The sequence below is a fragment of the Melozone crissalis genome, unplaced genomic scaffold (assembly GCF_028551555.1).
Source record: "Melozone crissalis strain CALT ecotype California unplaced genomic scaffold, PUWL_Pcris_2 ptg000027l_1, whole genome shotgun sequence".
NCBI classification, from domain to species: domain Eukaryota; kingdom Metazoa; phylum Chordata; class Aves; order Passeriformes; family Passerellidae; genus Melozone; species Melozone crissalis.
The window spans coordinates 10,562,999-10,587,399 of NW_026535805.1; the positions used below are offsets into that span (position 1 = coordinate 10,562,999).

Consider the following 24,401-nt stretch of genomic DNA (forward strand, 5'->3'; position numbering starts at 1 on the left):
ATGCAGGATCTAGATCACAGCCATGTAAGGCCTGTCTCCCTCTCTTCCCCCACGCTAGTCTGTGGAATGGAGCATGCAAAATTAAAAAGGAAATCTGACACTCACACTGCAACAAGCTTACATTCTTATGTACAATCATACTCACACTGAACAGTTTACATTCTTGTCTGCCATGATAGCCTCCTCCCAGCTTAGTCTTTATCTGTTTGACCTTGCACAGCCAGCATCAAAAGGCTGATATTTAGTACAGAGGAATTCTGGGGTTCAGATGAGATAGCACTGCAAGGGGGAAAGAAATATGCTCACAATATGCTCCTTCAGGACTATGTGGAATGAAAAGCAGAAACACAGAGTGGTTGAGGTTGGAAGGCATCACAAGAGAGTGTCCAGCCCACCCTTTTACTCAGGCAGGGTCAATTAGAGCAGATTGCTGAGAGCCATGTCCAGTCTAGTTTTGAATGTCTCCAAGGATGTAGACTCCACAAACTTCCCTGGTCAACCTATGCCAGTGTTTGACCACTTTCACAGTGAAAAAGTTACTTTTGTGTCCTCTGTTAAAATTGTGACCATTGCCTCTCATCTTATCACTTGGTACTACTGGGAAGAGTATGATTGTATCTCCTTTGCTCCCTACCCCCATCAGGTGTTGACACACTTTGGTAAGATCCTCCCTTAGCCTTCTTTTCTCATAGCCAAATATTCTCAGCTGTCTTGGCCTCTCCTCCCAGCCTTGTCCTGTCTTCACCAAGGAATATCTTCCTGAGGTGTACTGGATCTCACTACACTGGACACACATGGAAACACTGGAACAAACATTTTTATTTAAACCTCAGCCCTGTGAGAGGATGCCAGCAGCTTCCACCCATCTGATAATCCATCTGCACTGTTCATTGTCCTGACACTGGCCAGGCACTGCTGAATGGGGGCCTCACTAGTGCCATGTGAGACTGAGCAGAAAACACTTGGTATGATGATATGAAATTTCAGGACATGGAGCCATCAGTAGAATAAGACCATATAGTGTAGTGCTTTGGTTTTGTTTTTTTTTTTTTTAATGCATCATTTTTTCCACTTTGGGGTATCTGATGCAATAACCATGTCATGTTTTTCTCTGTCACATCCTTCCCACATGGCAGTGGAAACATCACTTCAAACCAGTATTCTGGATGCCCTCCTTTCCCCTACACTCCCACTCCAGCTCTGCTTGCCATTAGGCTTTCTTCAGATTTAACATGTGCTTATTCTTTCCATTGGCTGCAGAATTTCTGCAGTGTTCCTGTAGCTGCTCCTCCAGGTTCTAGATAAAACTGTAAAATTGAAAAAAAGAAAAAAAATCACCAAAAGCCTTCATCTGACAACTTGAGATCCTCTGGCATGATATATTCAGGCAACTCCTCTCACCTTTCTCTTGGCACAAGAGAAAGCTCTGTTCTAGGTGGGGTCTCCACTCCATGTGAGAAGACCAAGCTACCCACACATGCAGCTTGGACAGAGGAGCCAGTGCTTTGGTCAAAAAGAAATACGACCAAAAGGAGAACTCCAGAGATGAGTCTCACATTCTGGGAAGGGGAAAGGCAAAAGAGAACAGGGAGCCTCTTTTCATTCTTGTAAGCACTGAAAACATCATTGGGATGTATGCTGATCCTGATGGGAGAGTTTTTCATGCAGATGTCCCTCACAACCTTTCCTGCAAAAGAAATGGGTGATCTCTCTTCCAGTACAACTCTGCCTACCCTGTGGTAAGATACAGATCACTCCCTCTCATCACAGGGTTAGGGCATTGCAGGGCAGAGGGAGGATGAGCCTGTTTCAGAAGGAGGGGAAATTCCCTATGTTAAGTGATCTAAACCAAGATGAGGATGTTGGGAAAAACATAATTTCCATGTCAAGGTGGTAGAGTTTGGCCTCCCACAGCTAGAAGACTGGTGGAAAAGAGTTTGCTGTGCTGTGCAATTTCATCCTTCAAAACCAAGTTAGAGTAACTGCTGTGGACATTCCACAGCTAATGATGATCAAAGGCAGTCACAGCCAGCCACTGCTGGGAGAAAATCAGGCTGAAGATTTGCAGTCAAGCAGCATTAGGCCTTTCTGAAGGGCCTTATCAGCAAACAGGAGCTTAGGGAGCAAGAGCACATCCTCCTCTTTTACCTCCTCTGCCCCCTCCCAAAAAAAGACTAACGTAGTCTTTTTTTGGGAGGGGGCAGAGGAGGTAAACGCTGCCAAAAGAGCTGGTCTGACAGGGTCGAGGCTGGATGCCTCGGTGAAGCAGCGTAATGGGAAAGCCCTTGGAGAGGCAGGAGATCCTGGAAGCACTCCCGTTGGAGAAGGCTTGTGTGCAGTAGGAGATCAAATGGGGACTTTCCCATGCCTGAGGCCCAATGCAGACAGACATTAAGAGATGATGCTCCTTTGGCATATTTGCTTGTAGTTGCCATGCCCCCCCTAGAATATCTGCTTTTTCCTTTAGCCATACCAAGACAAGTGCGTTTAGAAAAAGCTTCCCATAGACTCTCCCTTACCCCTGTGTCATCCTTGACCCTGCAGAGAACCCTAAGGCCGGGTCCTGCTCTAAAGCTCAAACCCTCCTACGCTGATTTCATGTCAACTTTCCTACAGTATGGATTCCTGAGAGCTGAGCTCATTTCACACAGGCATGTGCATGTATTCCTTCTTCTGGTGACTGATACCTCCAGCATTCCCTATAACTTCACAAATAGTTTCCATACACTTCATAACTTAATCCAACATCTCTCATCTCCTTCCCCACAGAACTGTGAGAACACAGGGGTTAAAAAAAAAAAAAAGTGAAAAAGAGAGTAAAAAACCAAGGGACAGGGACCAACAGGAAACCAGAGCAGACATTACTCCTAAAGGAAGTCCGTGAGTAAGGAGAAGCTTGGTCTGATGCCAGCTTGGCAGGCCATGATTCACGCATCTCCTCCCCACTGATGTTTCATTTTGAACTTGAATATGACATCCTCCACTCCTAACCTGATGTATTTCAGTTCCTTCCACTCCAGAGGCTGAAGTTTTCCCCAGGCATGCAAGGGAATTCCATCTTAACCTCCTCCTTGCTGCCAATGAAGCAACCATGCTGCTCCCCACCCCAAGTTTTCAGAGCAGAAGCTTTGACTCCTTCTGGTTGAGGAGATTTGAAACAAAAAAACAACAAAAAAAGTCAGCACACATTTTTTACCTCTATCCCTTTCCTTTTTGAAGCTAAGATGAAAGGATTAGTGCTTTATTTGCCTTTTAGCCCAGGTGGGCTGCTCTGCTGGCCTCTGCCCCATCTACCATTGTTGCAGGTAGCAGCTGTGGGGATTGCAGCTGCTCTTGTGAAAGAAGCCTTGAACTGTGCTGCAGCCAGGCACCTGGCAATGCTGGATCCATTTGTTCACAGTGAAGGAACATGCGAGCTTGTCATTGTTCATGGCAAAGGGAGCTTTTTAATGACTTCAATTAACAGAGAGAACTCCAGTTAGTTCTTGCTATACAAAAGTGTCCACAATGTCATTAAAACAAGATTTACAAGTGTCATAACTCTCAGCAGCATAGTCAACAATACAGCCAATCATTACAACTGAGCACCAAAAGAGAAGGGGGGAACATCATACCACTGAGGAATTGGATGAAAAGAAAGGAATGTGGGGGGAGAAGGTGCAGAGGAAAAAAGAAAAGTCATTTTTTCTTTTCAGTCTAGATTGATTTTATTCTACAAAATGCTACTCAGTTAAAATTGTAAAAGCAAAACCATTTTAATACGTTCTTTCTTTTGTAGCAGCAAGCTTTCTCTAAACAAGCTTTTTGTTTTAGTGCAAATACTGTAGGCCTGTAATTCAGTAAAATAACAAGAACAGAAAAGAGACAACACCAGAGAGAATGCCTCAGGGCTGAAATTCCCCAGGACTGCAAGAACGACATCAAGACCACTACGAGCAAAGAAAGGTCCCACTTCAGCAGTCATCTTTAAGAACCTCTGTGGCAGAAACTGTTTCACTGCAGACAGACAGTAAAAAAGAAAACCCATGATCTAAAACTTCTGAGGAAAAAAAGATAATGGCGCCCCCAAACCTTCAACAATCCTCATGGTCACCTGTTAGTCACTGAGACTTCATTTCACTACTGACACCTGCCTCACAGCAGCAAAAGGCTGCTGATGCTTTCAATTTGTCCCACATCAGTGGAATCAGAACCAGGCCCTTTCTGTATCTGAGGATCTTAAAGCAGACTTTAGTGACACTAGTAACTTATCTCTCTAATAAAGATGCACTATCCCTTACTGATGTTACTTTGAACTACACAGTATATCAAGATATATACAACAGTTTATCCTCTCACTGAGCAAAAACAATTGGATACCTATTTCCTACACATTTTAATATGGTTTTAACATCAAGTAACCACAAACAAGAAAGTGGAATAACCCTTTAATCATACAGGATAGAAGGGGAACAATTAAGTAAAACAGGATTGGGTTTTATTATTATCTTGTACTCTGAGATTTGTCCTGAACTCCACCTACTGTTCACAGAGGAATGATAATGCATCTTTAAAAACATATCTCTTTTTACATTTTATACAAACAACAACAAAACTCAGACTATTTTATTTAAGGAATCAAAAAAAATTATTAGCCTTAAAAAAAAAAGAAGATTGTAGTATTTTTAATGCTTTCTTTATTATATCCAAGTCCTGAACAGAAAAACAAAAGATGTAAACATGATAAATAAATAAGAAATAAATGTATATTGTTCCCCCCACCTCTTAAAATGTTTGACTTGGCCTTCCTAATGAAAATTATCTTGTGTCATGATAGTAAGATTGCTTACATTTCAGAAGTCTGTTTTAAAATGAAAAAAGCAACAACCAAAAGGGGGGAAAAAAAAGCAACAACTAAACACCAGGAATGTGATTTGGGTGGATGTTAAATTAATGGCGGGCAGATCTGCTGGAGCAGGCACAAGACGGCTGCCTGCCAATAAATAATAAGAGACCAGGGAGAAGGGAGGTGTCTTAGGTTTGTTTTCATTTTGTTTTTTTCTTTTCATTTAGGATGAAGGCCAGGTGGATCCTACATACAGTAAGCAGCAAAATTAAAGGTTCAGATGAACTAAATAGATCATTTAAATAATAATTATAAAAACACAACAGAGAGCTACTGTCCCCAGCATGTTGGTCCCAAATCCCATCACACCACAAGTGGATTGAGACTTACCCAGTCTCCACATCAACAAGAAAGGAATATATGAAGGCAATGCCACAATTGGGAAAGGAGAAGGAGGAATGAGGGCTAAACTGGAATGGCAAACATCACCTAGAAGCTGAATGTTTCCTTCAATGCAGCTGTTACTACTCCTCCCAGTTTGGCATTGATTAATTTAGGATGTTAGGAGAGGCTTTGTTGGGCCAGTCACCAGGGGGCTGACCCAATACCGGCTGAAATTCCCTGGGCCTTTTTCTATTGGCTTCATCAACTCTGTCAGCACTAGGTACAACAGCTCCCATATCCCCACTACATGCAGAACATGGAGACACTACATTTAGGAATCAGCAGGGAAGGTACTCATGGAAAATAACATTTTGGGCATGGGAAGGACAATTAGTTCCCAAAGAGCACACCAGAAAACATTAAAAGAATAATGTAGGGCCCGACCAAAATGGGAATGAAATTGTACCTGCCTGCCAGAAACTAAACAAAAGTTAAGGCTGATCCACAAAACACAAAAGGCTGGAGACCAGCAATCCCAACACAGATATTCTTTGAGAGACTTGAGGGAGAAAACAGATAGGCACAAGGTATCTGGAGCTTTTTCCAAACAGTGGAAAATAATCCTCTTTTTTGAGGAGTTTCACATGGCTCCCATCAGTATCACAGGTCAGGAAAGGGAACCATCTTGTTCTGTCTCTGAGCAGGTCAATAACCAGGCAGGAGGGCAGTGGACAAGGACCAGCTGCAGCTCCTTTTGGCAATGATTCAGTGACCAGAAGCAAAGGTAGGTTTTTGTTGTTCCACCAGTTAGATCTGAGGAGACAGCTGACTTCTTGAAACCCCTACAAGAGGTGGATGTTCCTGATCTCACAGGAGACAGCAGTCCTGGTCAGTTAGCCTCAAAAGTAGCTGCATAATTTTAAAACTCACCCAAAACTTGTCAGGGTTGTTCTCCTCAAAAATGTGTGGAAATGACACACAGAGATGTTTTATTAACAGTTTTAGATTCTCAGTCCAGAGTGGCCCAAACAAGCATTTGGCAAAATGGAAACAGAGAAGCTGGAGTTTGACCTGAAGTGGTATCATCTATGTAAAACCCTAGGAAAAGTGGATCCTTTGTGCTAACTATGGGAAATTTAAGATCTACTTTATTAAAAAGGAAATTTTGATGTATATGTAAGGACAATACAACTCCTTTACTAATTTTACTTACTGTGTGAGCTCCATTTGAAACCTCTAGCACCAATATCAAATTGGATGTGTTTAAGCAATATAGAAAAAGCCTGAATCCAATCAGCTTTATGAAGCAAAAAGGATCCCTCACATATTTCTGGCAGGTTTGGTAAATACTTGGGTTAAAAATAATAGTTATAATAAAAAAGCCAAAGTCCACCTTTAGAGCCAGAATAGTGTCCCATTGAATGGATTCAAGGAATGGGCAGTGGCCAGAGTTTGAGGGAAGTTAGCCCTGCTGAGTAAAGTCCCAGTTCCACAAGACTGAAACCTATTAATTCCCAGTGGAGTTGCTGGGGACTGCAGCAGTTTTGCATCTCATATGACTAGCCCTATAATTGTATAATTGTATGCTGCATTTCTCCAGGTCCAGCCTGAACAAGAAATGCCACAGTTTCAGCTGATTAAAAAAAAAATATATATCTATATGTATATATATGTGTGTGTATGTGTGTATAAAAGACAAACTAAATAAAAATAAATAACTGCCACCACAGCTTCAACAGGCAGGACCAAAGAGCTATCTCCTAAGTGGTTTAGCTGGCAAGCTGGGCAGTCCTAGTGTGCACAGGGTCATGGTTTGCCAGTACTTTGATATCAATAGGAATTGAGCTTGGATCCAAGTGGAAATAGATTACACACATTTTCAGTAGTGAACATGAGCACTGGAGAGCTTGTGCTCTCTCTGAGCACTTAGTAGTAGCAGTCAAGCCCACAGGCTAGAGAAGGACCCAAGACTAGGGAAAGAGCCCTTTGGTTTGATTCTTTGTCTTCAGGCCAATCAACCACAACAAAAGATCAATCTGCAAAGAAAATGTAAAGAAAAACCAGAGGCCAAAGACCAAGGTGCAAATAATGCTAATCGATTTTCCTCAGCTGTCAATTTGTCATTTGCCAGAGCTTGTCAGAAGCTCTGTTTTAGTTCAAACAGGTCAACACTTTATCCATGCCACTCCTGCCTGGCCAGGAGCTGGGGCCTTGTGGCCTGTGCTGTGCTGGTAGAGATGTGCTGCTTTGTTTCCCAACAATGAAAAAATCAGCAAGGGTACAGCCAGCTAATTTCACTGTCTCAGCTGCTGCCTGTCTCCATCCTAGATTTATAGGCATGTGGTGCCACCTCTATTTTTTTGTACCATGTTCTGCAAATATGGCCAAGGGGAGGGGAAGATTTACTAACAGGAAGAGATCAGCCTCTGAGTCAGGAGCCCTGATGGGAAGGAAGATGTAATACTCCCTAGACAGCAGGCAGCCCAGGAAAAGTAAACAACAAGCAGCAGACTTGATATCCAGCAAACTAGGGTAAAACCCTGCCAGTGACTGGTAAGTGCCAGCCCAGCAGCTTTTCTGATGCTACTTTGGCCCTGAGATGCTAACTTGGTTTTTGGAGGAGCCCAAGGGGATAAATATATCCACATTTTTAAAAAGAAAGGTTTCACCATGAGACTTCTTCTGTCTCTGTGCCTCGGGCTAGAGACTACAAGGTCTGCCCTTGCTGCTGAGCTCTTGGGCTCCTCTTGGTCCCCCCCTTATCTCCTGGTCCTTCCAGCTGTCGTCCTCCTGTCTGGGCAACCCTACCTGTTTCCCACAGCTATTCCCAAGAGCAAAGATCCTAATTAGACTTTAGAGTTCAGAGCAACTGAGTGAAATGTAATGGGATCGACAACATTGGAAATTATATGCAAAGAGAAAGAGAGCGAGCGAGCACGCAAGAGAGAAGTTGTAAGATCAACTACCCAGAATGATTTAAGCACAGAGCACAACCGCTCCAGTCAATCCACAAAGGAAAGGGACGACTAGCAACTGCCTGCAGCTCGCCTTCAGTCCTGGCCAGGAGCGCTCCCCAGGTCCGCTAGGGCCACAAAGACCTTTCCAAGGCAGTCCCTACAGAGCGGACATCACCCTCTCCAAACAGCCCTGGCGTCAGTCCCACCCTTGCCGTTTCCTGCCTCCAGGGAGCTGGCGTTGGTCCTCACTCTCCTTCCTGGAGCTGTAGCACTTCCCCATCCTTGTTCTTGCTGCCCTTGTGCTTGAACAATCCTGTGCCTGTCTCTAATCCCACAGAGGGGGCTCCCCCCATGGTGCTGTGGGGGATGTAACACATTGGCAAAATGGGGGGCCGCAGGGGGATTACAACGCCAGCAAGGTGGGAGAGTTCAAGGAATCTGAGGACTGGTCCCCACTGCTGCTGCTCCTCCGGTGAGCTTTGGAGCAGGACTCAGAAGGGGAGAGAGGAGACTCCTGATCCAACACGTTGGGGTAGGTGAACACCAAGTTGGAAGAGCCAGGAGTGATGGCTGGTGTCGAGGTCACCACAATGGGAGTGTTGAGTGCCTCCTCCCCATAAAAACCTCCAGCAATGCTGATGGGCTTAATGACAGACCTCTGGGCTTTGTCAAGGACCAAAGAGGAAGATGGGATCTCTTCCTCCACAGGCTCCTGCTTCACCACCACGGCTCCACTTGCTCCAGTCCGAATGCTCTGGAGGCTGCTGGATGGTGGGCTGCGACGTTCCTCGGGGCTGATTTTGCACACAGGGCTGTGAGCCACCAGCATAAACTCCAGCTTCTCCTTCTCCTTCTGGAGCTCAGCGATCTCCTTTTGCAGCACCGACTTCTCTTCCTCCAGTACTTCAGTTTCCTGCAGACAAAAGGGGAATAAATAAATAAAATAGCAAAGGCTCTGAAACTACTCCTCACCTGGAACAGGGCCACCAAGTCCAGATCCCATCTGGCACGGGCAGATACACCCCAGACTCTTCATGAGCCAAGCAGACACCAGGTCACTGCCAGACAAGCATCTTGTGTTTCACATGCCTATTTGTAGGCTATTCCCAAACATCACTAATCTAAGGTATTATAAATGTTATAAAGAATCTTGTGAACTTGCCTTAATTCTCTGATGGCTAGTTTTTGCCACTCTGTCTTGGCCTGTGACTTCAGTCTTCTCCCTTGCTGTCTGCCTGACAGATACTTTAGCAGAGGACCCAGATCTCCTTCCATTGTTTTTTCATGTTAGGCTAGTAAAATTCTTTTCACTTTGACAGAGGTAGTATATAGCAGTCTCTAAACTGTTTCCATTTTATTTCTGTAGTGCATATTGCAGTTTAGGGCTGACACTTGTCTAACTCCTGCCCAAAGGACCAACACTGGATCACCCCCTGATGCATCCACTATTAATACATTTATCTTTCCTGTGGTCACATCACGCAGATGGATCACAGTCAGCCTGGGAGCAGTTAGGACCTTCCCATGTGAGGAGCTCATAACTTGACAAAACTCACACTCAGCCCTTCAGGACATGACTAACCACTTTGCACACTCCTCTCACTTGTATCACCTTAGTCACGATATTTCTATAGGATGTCCTGCCTCCCCTCCACTGAGAACACCTCCTAGTTTGAGGCAGCAGCACATTTCACAGGTGTGCTTTCAGTGCTGCTGTGCTTGGTAACATGATCATTAGATAAAACCAGGCTGGTTCTTGACCAGGAGCACTGAAGCCTTTCCTTCAGCTTATTTCACACAACCCAATCTTGTCTTCTCTTCAACCAGTGCCTTACCCCTTGGTTCTTATGCTCAGCTCTACCTTCTCCAGCTTTACTAATTATTACTTGTACAGCATCAGGGCACACATCTCTGTGCTGCTTCCTTTTTGAAGGAAGTCAGTTGCTACCCCACCTCCAAAGGAGGAGTAAGCCTAAAGGGTATAGCTCTGACAGGTACACATAACATCTCCCTTGTTTTCTACAGCTTTCAGGTGATCCTTCCTCTTCAGTGTTCTTGTCCTTAAAACCTGCCTTTAGGCACACAGTGTCTTATGAAAGATGACCAGAGTCAGGGAGACTTGTGCTAGTTGAGAGGCAAGAAGGAACAGAGCTCCTAGGACATTTTGGGCACTGAGCAAAAGAATTTTAGGGTCCTAAGCTCCAGGGCCAAGTCCCCCTCATCAGCAGCTGTTGATGTAGCAGCAGTATCCTTGGGTAGCCTTGGATGAAGAAGGCAAAGTGTGTTTGCAGCACCTTCCTCCAACATGCTGGTGGAGGAAAAGCAATGCCCTTGGAGCTGGTTGGAAGGGTGTGTGACAAGGAAGGAGAAATGCATGCAGGGCACATACCGCCTGGAGTTTCTCTGTTAGCTCTCGACGCCTGTTACGACACTTAGCAGCTGCCAGCTTGTTCCTCTCTCTCCGGATCCTTCGCTTCTCTTCTTCCTCAGGCGACAGCTGTGGGCAAGTGCCAAGAAAATCCAATCAGATCTGAGCAAGGCATTCCTTTAAGTTTGTGAGGATTTAACCACAATGCAAAGGAAAAAAGCCTGATCCAGCAGGATGCTGAGCACTCCCCCTCGTCACTGATGTCAGCAGAAGATGAAAGCACACAGTATCTGCACCAGGTCTTAGCAGAAGGGAGAGGAGAAGGAGCAGGGCACAGTGAGAAGATTGTGTAAGAGGACAGTGAATCTGCACCAAGGCCAAACAGATAAAAGATGCTCTGATTGTTTCACAACTTGGGTGGTACGTTAAGCAAAACCAGAGCACGATGTTGTAAGTGCCTCTTTCTTGAAAGAAAATATCTGCTCCTTCCCACACAAAAATAGTTGATCTCTTGAAGGTCAGGATGGTGTATAGGGGGAGACAGGGAAATCAGCAGAGCTCCCATGAAATCCGTGAAGCAACAATGATTTATACCACCCAAAAATCTGACCTCAGATTTTTGAGCACTCAGTGAGATAACACACTGCTTCTTGCATCAGCAGGCAAGGCTCCAGTGATATCAAGGGCTTCCTGAGGCCAGCTGACATCCTCACTGATGTAAATCAGGAGCAATTCCATAGAAACCCATCCAGCTACACTCTTGCGAAACCAGAGGAAGTGAACGGGAGCTCGCAAGACCTGGTCAAAGCTATGCCTGGTTCTGGGGGTTTGAGACAAGGCTTTACAAACCCCAGCAGCAGCAGATAGGTTTAGGCCATGGCCATAGCCAAGGCGCCAGTTCAGCAGGGCACAGAGCGAGTGGATGTTGCACCCAATGTGCAGGATCCATGCAGACAGAGCAGCACGGGGATCCAGCAGGAGCCACGGGGATCCAGGGCACGTGCCCAGCCCTTGACTCCAACCTTGTGCCCTACACTTCAGCCTCACCCAGCCCATGTGTGCTGCAGGGACTCTGGCCTGGTGACTGTAAATGAAAGCAAAACCCTGACACCTGGCAAAGCACATGTCACATCTCACAGAGTGCCAGCACAGAATGGTAAGAAACATTACCCAGCTCCTCCTCTTCAGAGGAGCTTCAATTTTAATATCTTCACGGATTATCAATATCACAAATGAGACATTCACAATTTTACTATCTTTTCTTTTTAGTGTTAGTTTTACTCCAACCTCAGCCTAGTTTGTTTTGGCTTGCTCTATCTCCCTAATTTTGATGTTTGCAGTTTCAGTAAGTTAACTTCAGCCTCTGGGCATTCAGCTCGTTCATATCTGCTTTTTTCAGGATCTGATCTGTGCCTGTGATTTCACCTGCATGTAACATGAGCCCCTGGATGCTCACTGAGCAACACAAGCAATTCTAGAACTGCAGAACACAGAATTTAGGCCCAAAAGCTTTTTCCATCAGCAGCTCACAATGTCCATCCTAAGGCTGGTGGTAGCTCCATTCCGCTGGGCAGAATATTTCGCCCAGAAAGGAGCCCCTGCAGGCACTGCTGTCCCTGCTACAGCTCTGCCCACCCTCTTCCCACCCCACATGAGTGTAGGGTTAAAATGTATTTCCACACCAATATCTACAGTATGGAAAAGCACTGAGCATGCACACAGAAGCTATGCTGACTTGGGGCCCCTGTGTAGAATTTTCAAGAGCCTTTTCATGCTTTGGAAGCACAGATCTCATTGAAATGTGTTTGGAGTAAATTTTCTGCTACAAAGACCTTCAGTAATTTAAAAATTATCTGTTTCAAAGACTGCTTTGCAAAAATTGCACAGGCAGGGCAGTAGCCCCTAATCTGGATGTTCTTAACATTTTACCAGGTCTAAAAAGGAATATTCCATCAGTGCTTGCTGGATTTGTTTGAAAGTGGTTGGATTTGGCACTCTTTGTGCCCCTGCTGTATGCGCTATTCGTAGCTTGTCCAAGCCCAACACGTGCATTCGCTGTCAGGAACCTTCATCAAAACAGGCTCTTTTCATAAAGTGTTACACAGGGTTTTCCAAAAAGGCACTCCGATGTGGTGTTCAAAGCACCAGCCCTGGAAACCTGAGCCAAAGGGCCACAGCAAAGAGCCCGGGTACTGCCTTAGCACGTGTCTAATCAAAAGGACTTGGCTCTGAATGACCCACAATGAACGGCTTGCAAACAAGCCACAGGCCAGGAATTGCTTGGCAGGCATCCTTCAGCAAATAACTCTGAACAACAAATAAAGCAGAGAATATGGTGATCTCTTCACGGCCAATTTGTGAACACAGAGGCAGCATTTGTCAAACAAATTAGTTGTTGCTAATTATTCCTCCAGCTCTGTGAGACTTTCTTTGCCTTTGGACACCAGCCCTGCATGCAGGGAACAGGGAAGTAGCTCCAGCTGGTGGAAAAGGCTGGCACGTACCCGAACCACCACGGCTACTCCATCCTTCCTCCCAGAAATGGGACCTCACTGCAGCCATACCAGCTCCCCACACAGAGGTACTGCTAAACTCTGATTTTAACCTCCTCGGTTTAAACCAGACAGCAACTTCACATTAAACAATCGGACTGCGAATCAAAACAGATGACGTAGAAGTAAAAGTAGGGCTGGTGAGTCTTATTAGAAACAGACCTCACGCAACAGCACGCGCTCGTGTCTGGAGGGTTGCGCCGTGTGTCTCACTGCGCTGCGCCACAGCGACCCACACAAATGCTGCTTGGGAACAACTTGGGGAGATTAAAAAAAAAAAATAGATCTGACTAAACTCAAAGAGAAATCAGCCTAGCACTCTGAATAGCTGCTCACCAGACAGCCCTGGAGAAGGCTGATTCTTACTAAGAGAAGAAAAACAGTGCTGATTTCCAGAAGATAAGATGCCTGCACCTAGTCCACCAGATCTAGGGTCCCAGCCTGATAATCCCATTAGGAGGTTGAGCACAGGGCAGCAGTGCTACAAGCCACCTCATGCCAGTTACAAAAATACCTCTGGGTTTGGAGCAGAAAAATCCCTTATGGGATCCCCACCAAACTGCTGCAAAAAGATCAAGCAATTACAGGTTTGTAGTGGGAAGGTGGATTTAGACTCCAGTCCTCCAGAAGGCTCTTCATACTAGAGCTGAGGTACTCTAGGGAAGCTGTTCCTCCCTGCGTGCTGCTGGCTGGGACTGGGGGCATCACACAAATGGAAACTGGAGCTGTGCTAGCAGCTACAGAGCTGACAGAAAACACTAGCTGATGTAATTTGGTGTCAGATTTGTAAAGGACCTACATGAAAGCTGCTCTGCTTTCTTGGAGGTTTCCTTCTGCCTGGAGCGGCAGAGACACTCAAACTGAAACCCAGGGCTCAACTTCAGAGTTTCACCTGCTTTTGAAACCAAGCCACAATGCGGGCTGGCAGTGCGAAGTGTTGGATGAAGACTGGGTAAATCTCACCATATGATGAGGAGGCAGCAATAAAAGTCACCCTCCAGCTTACACCCTCCACCACCCTAAGAAACCCCAGCATGTGAACACCACCAGCCGTGGACCTCAGTGCTCCCCTGCAGTGCTGGGAGATCTCGTGAGGGAGTGGGGGCAAGTCTCTGTACGTCTGTTTCCAAGGCACTGCAGTTACCTGCTCATCTCTCCGTCTCCGTCCCACGGTGGTCCCGATGGTTTTGATGACCCCAGGACGCTGCAGAGCCGTGTGTCCGGCCACCGAGGACAGCGGGGGCAGCGGGTGGCTGTAGGGGTGCGAGCGGGAGTAAGGGCTTGACATGGAGGTGATGACGGTGGGCTGCACCATCCACTGCAGGTCTTGGCTGGTTGTGATGGCGTTGATCGTAGGGATAAAAGCACTGCCTGATCCTGGCATATCTACTCGAAATTTCTAGGAGGAAAGGCAGAGGAGAAAAGGGACAGAGAGCACAGAAGAAACCGTCAATGAGAGCAGAACATAAGTGGTTACTCCAAAACCAGCTAGGCCCTCAGGAGCGGCACCGGTGAGGATCAAAGCGGCACCTGAAGCAAGAACACCAGTAGCTGGTGCCTCTGCAGCATCTTAAGCTGCCCCTGCCTGCCACAACCCCTGAGGAAGGCACTGGGCTCAGGCACTTCCCCTCCAGAGCAGCCCTGCCCTCTCCCAACCCCTTTCCTCTTCCCCCCCACAGCTCCCCAGCATACCCTCACCCAGCCTCCCCTCCCCAGCACCGTCCCCACTGCTGCCACCTCCTGCCAGTGCCCACCACTCCTTCCGGCAGGGAGCAAAAGGGGAATTAAGGAGTTTCTAGAGAAACACTTCTCTTCAAGCCCAAAGAAAAGGAAGAGAAACTTCAGTTCTGAAATGCCATTACCAAGCAGAGCAAAGCCTCCTTTCACCAAAGGATTGCCCTGAAATTTGGGCTTGGTCCACGTAGGGCTTGGTATGGCAAGAACAGCAGCCTGCTTCTCCTTCAGTAGCTCTGTGCTCACCAAGGAGCCCAGCCCTGAGATGGTTACGTGCGAGGATATGTATTTTAATAGCAGCCTATAAAGTAGGTCTTAGGATTCAGATCGGACAAGTTCCCTGCAGCTCTCTGCACTGTCTAGACAAAACAAGGCAGCAGTAAAACCAAGGCAGCAGGTAATGATCGCCTCCAAAATACATGTACACCTTCTTTCAGACAGAGGTAAATCCATCTGGATAATATGCTGGCACTAAATTGCAAGGAAAACAATCGCTTGTCCCCGGAGGGGGAAGCAGGAGAGAAAGAATGTTTTTGTCTATGCTGAGCTCCTTCAGGAGGCTTTCAATGGTTAGACTGGAATTAACTCACAGACAGGCCTTGCTCCAGCAATCACTGAGCAAGGGACAGGGCTTGTAGGACCCACAGCTGTTACCACCACTGGTCTGTAAGCCTTGAAATGACTCCATGAGAAATGCACATTCTTGGGTCAACAACCTGGCTTCCCAGAGGAGCGAGAGCCCTTGCATCAGCCTGACCTCAGCTCAGGTAAGCGTCCCAGATAAGGGACACCAACACAGATTTCCTTTTCAGGGTGTGCCTAGTCAAGCACCTTAAGAGCTTTGTTAAACCAAGGCTACTGCAAATAGTATTTCACATGCTGATAGCTGCAGCACTTCAGGCCAGCACTAGCGAGCTGCCAACACCTGAAGACCAGGAGGGCCAGTCTGAATACTGACAACTGCTGACTTACACCTCTGAACAGCTCAAAACCTAGCAAGGAAGGATGAGAGAAGGAAGGAGTGAGTCAAGTTAAGCAGGCGGGGAAATTACACAGAGAGGATGACACTGGTACCAAGACCTTTGGCAAAACCCCCAACAGCACCTCAGAGATTCACTTGGAGCCTGAGTCCAACACAGCCTCAGTTCATCCCACATTTCAGAGTCCATGTCACCTCCTCCAATTAGTTAAAGAGGCTCCGAGCCACAAACTGTCAACGCTGCATCAGAATTTATGAGTGCAAATCCCCTCCTTTGCTCTGCATGGTGTAGGCTGTGACCACATGGCACAGAAGAGGATGTGTTGGTGCCTCCATAACCAGAACACAAGAGGACCTAAACCTCATCAGAAGGGAGGAAGTGCGAGCCCAGTTGAACCACGAGCCCAACTCAAGGGATGTGAGCCCTACTTCCAGATCCACAAGTGGCTCCTACCACGACCATTGCCTATCTGTGCCACCACCCTCCCTTTCATGTCCAAAAAGCAGAGAGGAAATGTCCTGTCTTCCCTGCAGGGACACTACAAAGCAATGACTGTGAAACATCCAGAGAGCTTCTGGTGCTTTGCCATAGAGACACCACTGGCATTCCAGAGCTAACCTTTGCCTCCAACACCCAACAACATGCTAAAAATTCCTAATAGAGGTTGTGAGAGTCAGTTCCACCACTAAATCAACCACATAAAATACCAGAATCTGACATAAAAATCAGGCTCCAAGCATTGACTAAGCAAGTGCTCTTTCTATTCACTCCAGTATTCAACCTAGGACCCTTCTGTAAAACTAGCAGAGGTCTCCAGGACAGCAAAGGGGACTTGCTCAGTTCAGCCACATCCCTCTGTAGCTCCACAATGCTTGCCTGCAGACCTGGGGGGAAGAGACCAGTTCCTCTCTGCCATGCCCCATCTCTGTCACCAGCTTCCCTTCTAATAACTCAAAATATCTTAGAAATAAAAAAACCTAAACCTGTATTCTGTACTTTCCAAAGGCAGTATTTTTCCTGGATAACTAAGGGACACATTTTCCTGGATAATTAAGGGACACACTGCTGTGGCAGCTTGAGTCTTCAGACACAGTGTGCTCAATCCAACATCAGGTTTTAAAAGCAATTCTTCCTGACTGATCAGGCTTTCCCCACCTACCTTGCTTTCCCTGCTAGGACGCTGCACCAGATCAGCTCTGCCATGCCAAAATGCTGCTGGGCCCCACATTCTGCCCAGTGCCGTCAGCTCTTACCCCTGGGATGCTGCTGGTGGCAGTGGCAGGCCCTGAATTCCCTGTCCCTCCCCTGCATGGCCCCTTTGAGCACCAGCCTCCTCACACAGAAGTGCCAGAACTTCCCCCAAACTGCAGCCCCTTCTTTGCTCTCCTCATCCCTCCTCCTCTCAGAGAGGGGCAATGCCCCTGCCAGGCTGACAGCACTGCCTGCCCTCACCCACCTGCCCACTTTCCAGACCCCCTGCTGCCTTCTCCTCTCAGGACATGCACAGCTCTCCTCTCCTGACCCACGAGAGGCTCCTGGAAACAGCTCTGTGCGAGCTTTCAGTTGTTCCTCTCTACAAGAGTTCAGTGCACTAGAGAGAGATGAGGCGATAGGCAGATTGCAGGGCTACACACGCAGCACGCGCTCAGCCACGAACCCACCGCTCCCCTCCTGACCCAAGCAAACACACATGAAGGTATCATTAAAAAACCCCAACAACTAAACAGCAAACAGAAAGAGTCCTGTTATTAAGTGTGCCGAGAACTGAGGTCAGTCTCTGCTCTGCCTTAAAAATATGGGGTTGGATGAGAGCCTTCTCAGATCCACAGTCGGGGGAGGCTCCAGCGAGTCCTGCCACAAGCAGGGGCAGACTACGTTAGCAGCTCACAGCTCAGCAGCACAGACAGCACGGGGACATTTCAAGCTTTGGCTTCGTGTTTCTTTTCTCCACCTTAAGGTTTATATAAGCTTTCTATAGAGCACCCTGCTGTGTTCTTGGGTCCACTCTGGACCTTCACTGCCATCTGTAACTGTGCTGGGCAGCACTAGAAACCAGTCGAGAAATGGGTATAATGGCTGGGGGAAAAAATAAAATCAAACCCAACAACAAAGCGACTGAGAAAAATCCTAGAGCATCTTCAACATTACTCAGTTACCAAATACAGGGTATATGTGATAGATCTTACAATAAATACAAGACCCTTGTCGCTCTCCTATGCTGAACATCTCCCCGAAGGAAAAGTGGACACAATGCTATAAAATCTCAGGGGAAACTTGACCACTCTGAAAGAGTACACAAACTCTTCCCATTAAAGTCTATGTTTACCACATGGCAAGTCAGTGATTAGGAAAATAGCATGACACGCAACTTAAAAGAAAAATGTTCCAGTGCTGTCCTGTATGGGAAAAAATAATTAAAAAGCATCAAAGTTTTGGCTCAGAGACACAGTTTCCATTTAAGCATGTGACTGATGCATCTTTTCTTGCTTTTGGGGGGAAAAAAAAGAGAACACAATAAAGAAAAAATTTCAGCAATGCATATTTTCTGTAGTGATAAAACTGCAGATCTCCATAGACCAGAATCAGCAGAACAGCCCAACTGCTAGGGTAAAGGCAACGCTTACATTTGATCCTAATCTACAACATCTGTAAGGATCAAGGGAAAGAGGGAGCACAAGGCCTTGAGAAATCTCCCGGATTCTTAAAGAAAACATTTATGTTCTCGCTAAGCCAACGTCCTGCTCAAAGCCCTGTTTCAGATAGTAACCCTAGAAACGGGGCTCTGCTCCCCGGATTAGACGGCACGCACACCAGCTGCCTGGGGAAGACGTGGAGCCCCAGAGAAAGGGGAAAACCCAGTTATTGCTCGGACTGTGACAGCTCAAACGTGAAGCGGTGAGGGAGTTTCTCGACCTCCTGCAGCAAGTGCTTGAAGCCAGAGCAGCTGTTCAATCACAGCAGGAAAGGGAGAGTGAGAATTTGCAGTTTCGCCGGGCGTTCCCAGCTTGTCAGCCCCCTTTCCCGCTCCCCCACCCTGTCCTAGCGTTTACTGTAAACCAGGGAATAAGCTTTATCGGAGCGAGAATCCCTGGAAACCCCAGCCTGCAGCCCGCAGAGGGCACCAGCGAGATGCTTTTGGAGCAGGCGGGGAGCGGCAGCGAGTCATTTCTGGTAAAACTTCTTTAATGTGAGGAATGTCACGGGCTGGTACGGCTGGCAGAGTTTAAGACTGGACTTTTTTCCTTTTTTTATTTTTTTCTCTTTTAATTATCCTATGACTCCTTGATGCGAAGGCCACACTGTGCTCACACTGCCAGTTCGCTCGTACAAGCCACACAAGAAATAATATTGTGAGAAAAAGGGGGGTGGGGGGGTCAGAAGCCCAACTCTGAAAAGGCAAAAAAAGAGTGAGGCTGGGCCAGCTGATGTAAACAAGTTATGAAATAACCCAGGTTTGTATAACTGGTCCGATTGTGTAATGCCTTCCCCAGAAGTGGTAGATTTAGTCGATCTAGGCATATAAGTAATTTCGAGGTATTTTCTTAGGAAAATGAAAGGGAAAAAACCCAAACCACAAGACTGGGCTTTCAGGTCCGTGAATTCACGCCGCTTCCACAGGAAATATTCCCCATCCTCGAAGCGCCGCCCGGTAGTGGGGCTTGAGTAGGGAGCGGGGCCGGGGAGCGCGGGGAGCGCTCCGGCGAGCCCCAGGAAACTCCGGCTCGGAACGAGCCGCGGCCGACCGGAGAGCGGCGGCGGAACCAAGGAGCGGGCGGGCAGAGCGCTGAGCACGGCGGCACGCCGCCGGCCCAGGGCTGCCAGCGTGGGGCCATGGCAAAGGCAAAGAGACTGTGAGCGCCTCGGAGAAAAAGTTTAACGGGGGAGAAGCGGGCAGACAACCGCAGGCGCTGGAAAGACCCAGAGCCCACTTCCAGCCATCCCGCCGTGTTCCACGGCGGCTGCGACAGCTCCGTGAGTAACTCGGGCGGCACCTCCCAAAGTCCCAGCGAAGCCGCCCAAAGTGCTACGGGCGAGCCCCGGGCACCACCCGGGCAGGCGCGATGAACGTGGACAGCGAGAAGCTCCCAATGAGAACAAAAGCAGGAAGGAGGAAGAGTTCGGTGCGCCCCTATATTCGCGTTACCGACCTCACAGAGAAGTCGCCCGTAGGAGCCCTTTGATTGCCGAGCGGGTCCCGGCCCGGCGCTGCGCGGGTGCCCGGCCGACAGGCGGGGGCTCGGCACCGGCACCCGGCCACGCCGCTCCGCCTGGGGCCGGGCCAGCGGACACTGCCCGCCGGGCGCTCGCTCACCGTACGTCCCCGCTCGGGGCAGGCCGTGCCTCCCGCAGCACTCCCGGCCCGACAGGCGGGGAACTCCGGTCAGCGTCCCTCCGGACGCGTCGCGGCACCCGCTCCGGGCCAGGCGGACACGGAGGGAAGGAAAGCGAAGCGCCCCGCTAAGGGCGGCGGGACGGAGCGGCGGCTGCGGGCAGCCCCGCGCCCCGGCACCGCCTGCGCCACCGCCACCGGCGCCTCTCCGCCGGGCGCCCGTGCCTCCGCCGCGGAGGAAGCGCCGGCCGCTCCCCGGGCGTGGCGGTGAACTCCCGTCCCGGGAGCGCTCGGAGCCGCCCCCGGAGGCACGGGGGAGAGGGGCAGCGCCCGGCCCTACCTGCTGGGCTGCGCCGCTCGAGTAGGTCTCGGGATGTCCTGGGGAGCCGCTGCTGCCTCTGGAGGAGGTGTCGAAGTTCCCGGGGTAGTCCTGGTACATGGTCCGAGGTCGGGCCGGGGGAGCCGCGTCCCCGCCTTCCCACACCGACACCCGCCGCTCCCTCGTCGTCTCCCCGCCCCCTTCTCCCTCCCGACCTCTTCGGCTCTTGCCTTTCGCCTCCCAACGCTCGCCGCGGAGAGAGACAAAAATAATAAAAACGGCTTTGGAGACGAGGAAGAAAGTGGAGGGGGGAAAGGTAAAAAAAAAAAATTTAAAAAAAGAAAAATATAAAAATAAAGAGATAACAAAAATAAAAATAATAACAATGATGATAAAAGTGGCTCAGTTGGCAGCCGAGCGCCTGCGGGACGGGACGGGAAGGCAGGACTCGGCGGCGCGGCGGGAGCAGAGCCGTGCGCGCAAGCGGGCGCTCGCCGATGTCCTCTCTCCGCGCTGCCCGGCGAAACTCGCCCCGCCGGCGGAGCGGCTCCGGGCCCGGGGGCTGCAGGCGGAGCGGTTCTCCTCCGCCCCCCCAACCTCCTCCTCCACCACCACCACACACCGGCCGCCCCTTTTCCCGGCGCGTGGTGACTCAGCCGGGTCTTGCGCCCCGCGGCTCGGCGGCGCTGCGAGCGGGAGCTCCGCGCGCCCGCGGTGACTCAGAGCAATGGCATCGCCCCGGCCGCGCTCGCTTATTATCCGCCCGCCGCCGCCGCCGCACCATGTGCACTCGCACACGTCAAACCCGCGGCGCACCGGCCCCACCTTGGCGCGCGGAGCCTCCCACCTGCCGCCGCGGCGGGGGGGGACGGGCCGCCCGCGGGGGGACGGCGCCCGCTCGGCCGCGCCCGCCGCGCCCGCCCCTCCCCGGCCCGCGGTCCGGGCGGCTCGGGCGGGGCGGGCGCAGCGGCGGGGGCAGCGCGGAGCCCGTTCCCGGCAGGCCCCGCCCCCCCCCGCCCCGCTTGGTGCCGTCCGCTGTCGCACGTTGCCAAAAATGGTCATTTGCGTCGCACGACGCGAGCGCGGGTTTCCTTGCCGCGGATGACGCGCTGCGAGAGGGATTCCCTGCCCGGCCGCCGGGATTTAAAGGGACAGCGCACCGCCGGCACAGGGACGCGGGGGTGGCTGCGGGAAACGGCGCAGAGCTGCTGGCCCCACGGACCGGCCCGCTCCGCCACGGGGCTCGGGGAGAGCTCGATCCAGCCCTTCTCCCTGCACCAGGGTTGCCCCAGGGCTCGGTCCGTTTTACAGTGCATCAGTAAACCAAGCGTTGGACTCGTCTACATTGTATACCATTCTTAAACTAGTCTTCTTTTATTTTTATTTCTTTTGTTTTTATTATATTTGTATTATATTTTGTATGTTCGTAGTTATTACTTCTATAATTTTAATTTTTCATTAACTACATTTTTCTTTTATTTAATAATAGTGTGCTATTATTTTTAATTTTTTTAATTTTAAATTTTTTTTCCTATTATATTTTTATTATTTTAATTTTTATTCAAATTTGACAACTATTCTTACTTCCCCTCCCCCTTATTTTAATTTTTAATTATTTAATCTTTACCTTTATTTTTAGTTTTTAAATGGACTCCTCCATCCTCCTAGGATCGGCAGAGCCACTCTAGGTCTCCAAAGCAGAGTATGTCACAGGAACATCAGGTGACAGCCCTGGGCTCCCCTGCAGCAGGAACTGGTGGGACAAGGACTGTACCAGCCTGCCGCGGGAGGCTCTGGCATTGCCAGGTCACTGACGAGCACAGGCTGGAAGGTGGCAGAAGCAGATAGAGCAGAGCCATGCACACAGAGAACGCGGGCTCTGAGGTGATCTGCAGCCAATACGGCAGTGATGCTACTGCACAGATTGTTTAAATGCCGCTCAGAGACATGAAGTGTCTCGTTTCCACCCTCCCTGGAGGATTTGCCCAGCGCTGGGCAAGTCCTTTTCGCTGGTAGGGAGGGAGAAGTCATCTAAGTTCGAGCTATAAAATCCCATTTAAGCTGTCTCACGGACGAAGTAATTTCCCACAGGAGCCCATCTGAAAGCAGTGGGCTTTCCTCCACTCACACTGTGCTCCTTGGAAGGCAGAAGCAGCACCCATCTCAACCCTGGAGCCTTCAAGGAACTCTGAAATGAAGCACTCCGTGGGGGCTAAGTCTTCAGATATATGTTATTTTTTAGCACTGACCCAGGGATTTGGGACTAAAATTCCTGCTGATGCAGTTTAGTTTTCAGCACCTTCATTATTCAGGCAATTGAAATTCCCTCTCCAAATTAGCTGGCCTATTTCAGGCAGCACCTGACTTCGGGGGAGGTGGGGAAAGGACTGTAAAAATATACCCGTGTTTCCAACTCGAGCTGCACTAGGAGTGAGGAGTGGGGAGGGGGAGAGCTGCTCTAGCAGGCACAGTGAGGCCGTGATGTGTTTTTCCCCTTGGGTGGCAGGTGATCAGCACATGCTGCTTTCTGCTGGAAAGAGAATTAGTTCAAGATGTGAGAGGAATCAGGCTGCAGTTGTCAAGAGATGAAGAGAGAAAGGGTAAAACAAGCAACAAAATAAATAAACTTAACAAAAGCCGTGGCTGGGTTTTGGCTGGTCACCACCCTCTGCTCTGCCTCACCCTCAGGTGAAGGATGCTGCTGGCTCTGAGGCTTACCAGATGTTAGGAACCACTGCCATCACCTGAGCTCATCAACCCTGGCTCTGGTCCTCTTTCACATCAGGCTGGTGGGCTTGTAGAATCCAGTCTGCTGAGCAGCAAGAAATGTAAAAAAGTATTTGTTGTAGGGAAAGAGTGACGACCAGAAACAGGGAAGCAAGATGGGGGTGCTGGAGCATTAGTGTTGCAGCATTTTGCAAGAGGAAAAGAGAGGTGCTTTTCATCCCTCCTCCTAGAATTGTTTCTATACTTCACCTTCAGCAGTTCATTAACCCTAAACTACCTGCCCTCCTCATGTTTCAGCTCATGCTCATTTTGAACGTTATTTTCAAACCTTATCTAAACATAATTTTGGCACATCTACCCTGTCCTGTCGAATTTGCATGAGACCTAGTCTGGGAACAGCTCGTTTGAAATGACATTCAAGGGGTGTTTTAATATTTGGCTGCAGCTAATGTGGATGCAATTAGTTGACACTTGTAAATCCTGAGGTTAAAAGCCCTGTAAGAAATGCAGGAAGCTGAACGCACACCTGAGGCCAAGCCCTCAGCTCCTGCAGGGTGATGAACCTCCCTCCACAGCTGGACGGCACCACCTTGCCCTCCGAAAGCTCCTGACCCACACCCATCAGATGTGACGCTGAAGCTTTACCAAAACACACATGTAAATGTGTATTTACATTGACTTCACTGGAGTGCCTTCTGCCCTGGGAGCACAAAACCCTGCTGGCTAAGGCAGGCTCACACGTACAGAAGGGATTGGTACACCAATCCAAAATATTGGTACACCCCAAAAAATATTCCATCGGATTGAGTCTCCTCATTCCCAAATCAGCCCCTTTGTAGTACTTTTTATTGTTTTGGACTGAAGGAACTCAGACTAGCCTGGCTCTCAGTACCCCAGACGCATGCATTTTTAATACTCATCCAGACCAAGCCGCATTGTGCAATAGGCTCCCTGCTTCCAAAAAACATGAGATAACATGTATGCCTGCCTAGTCCATTCTTGCCTGAACCAAAGACAAATTAAGACCAGCCCAGGTTCCAGGGCAGGAGAGGATCATTGTAAGGCAAATGAGACCTTGGCTCCTCACACTTCTCGATTTCGGCAGCAATTAGGAGCCTGAAACCCAGACCTGGGAATGCTTGTCACGGTGTTTTTACGGGAACAGTGGATAAGGGCACTTCGCAGCAGCTTAGCCTTACTTAGCCCTCGGCAAGCACGTGGCGAG

At 48.9% G+C, this 24,401-nt stretch overlaps 1 protein-coding gene across 2 annotated transcripts in view; it reads right to left on the bottom strand.

Moving 5' to 3' along the window:
• FOSL2 (FOS like 2, AP-1 transcription factor subunit) overlaps nt 1-21,046 on the bottom strand; it is a 130,445-nt gene extending 109,399 nt beyond the window's left edge. Inside the window, exons 1-4 of one of the 2 annotated variants that reach the window (XR_008483198.1) lie at nt 20,471-21,046; nt 14,231-14,485; nt 10,556-10,663; nt 6,281-9,079 (exon numbers count right to left, since the gene is read on the bottom strand). Coding sequence is in view for 1 of the 2 variants with exons in the window: in XM_054279690.1 (XP_054135665.1) it covers nt 8,570-9,079; nt 10,556-10,663; nt 14,231-14,485; nt 20,471-20,569 (972 nt within the window). In the remaining variant the exon portion in view is untranslated. Of the gene's footprint in view, nt 1-3,423; nt 9,080-10,555; nt 10,664-14,230; nt 14,486-20,470 lie in introns of those variants that run through there. The other variant, XM_054279690.1, reaches the window with a different exon arrangement.
• Between the last annotated feature and the right edge of the window lie 3,355 nt (nt 21,047-24,401).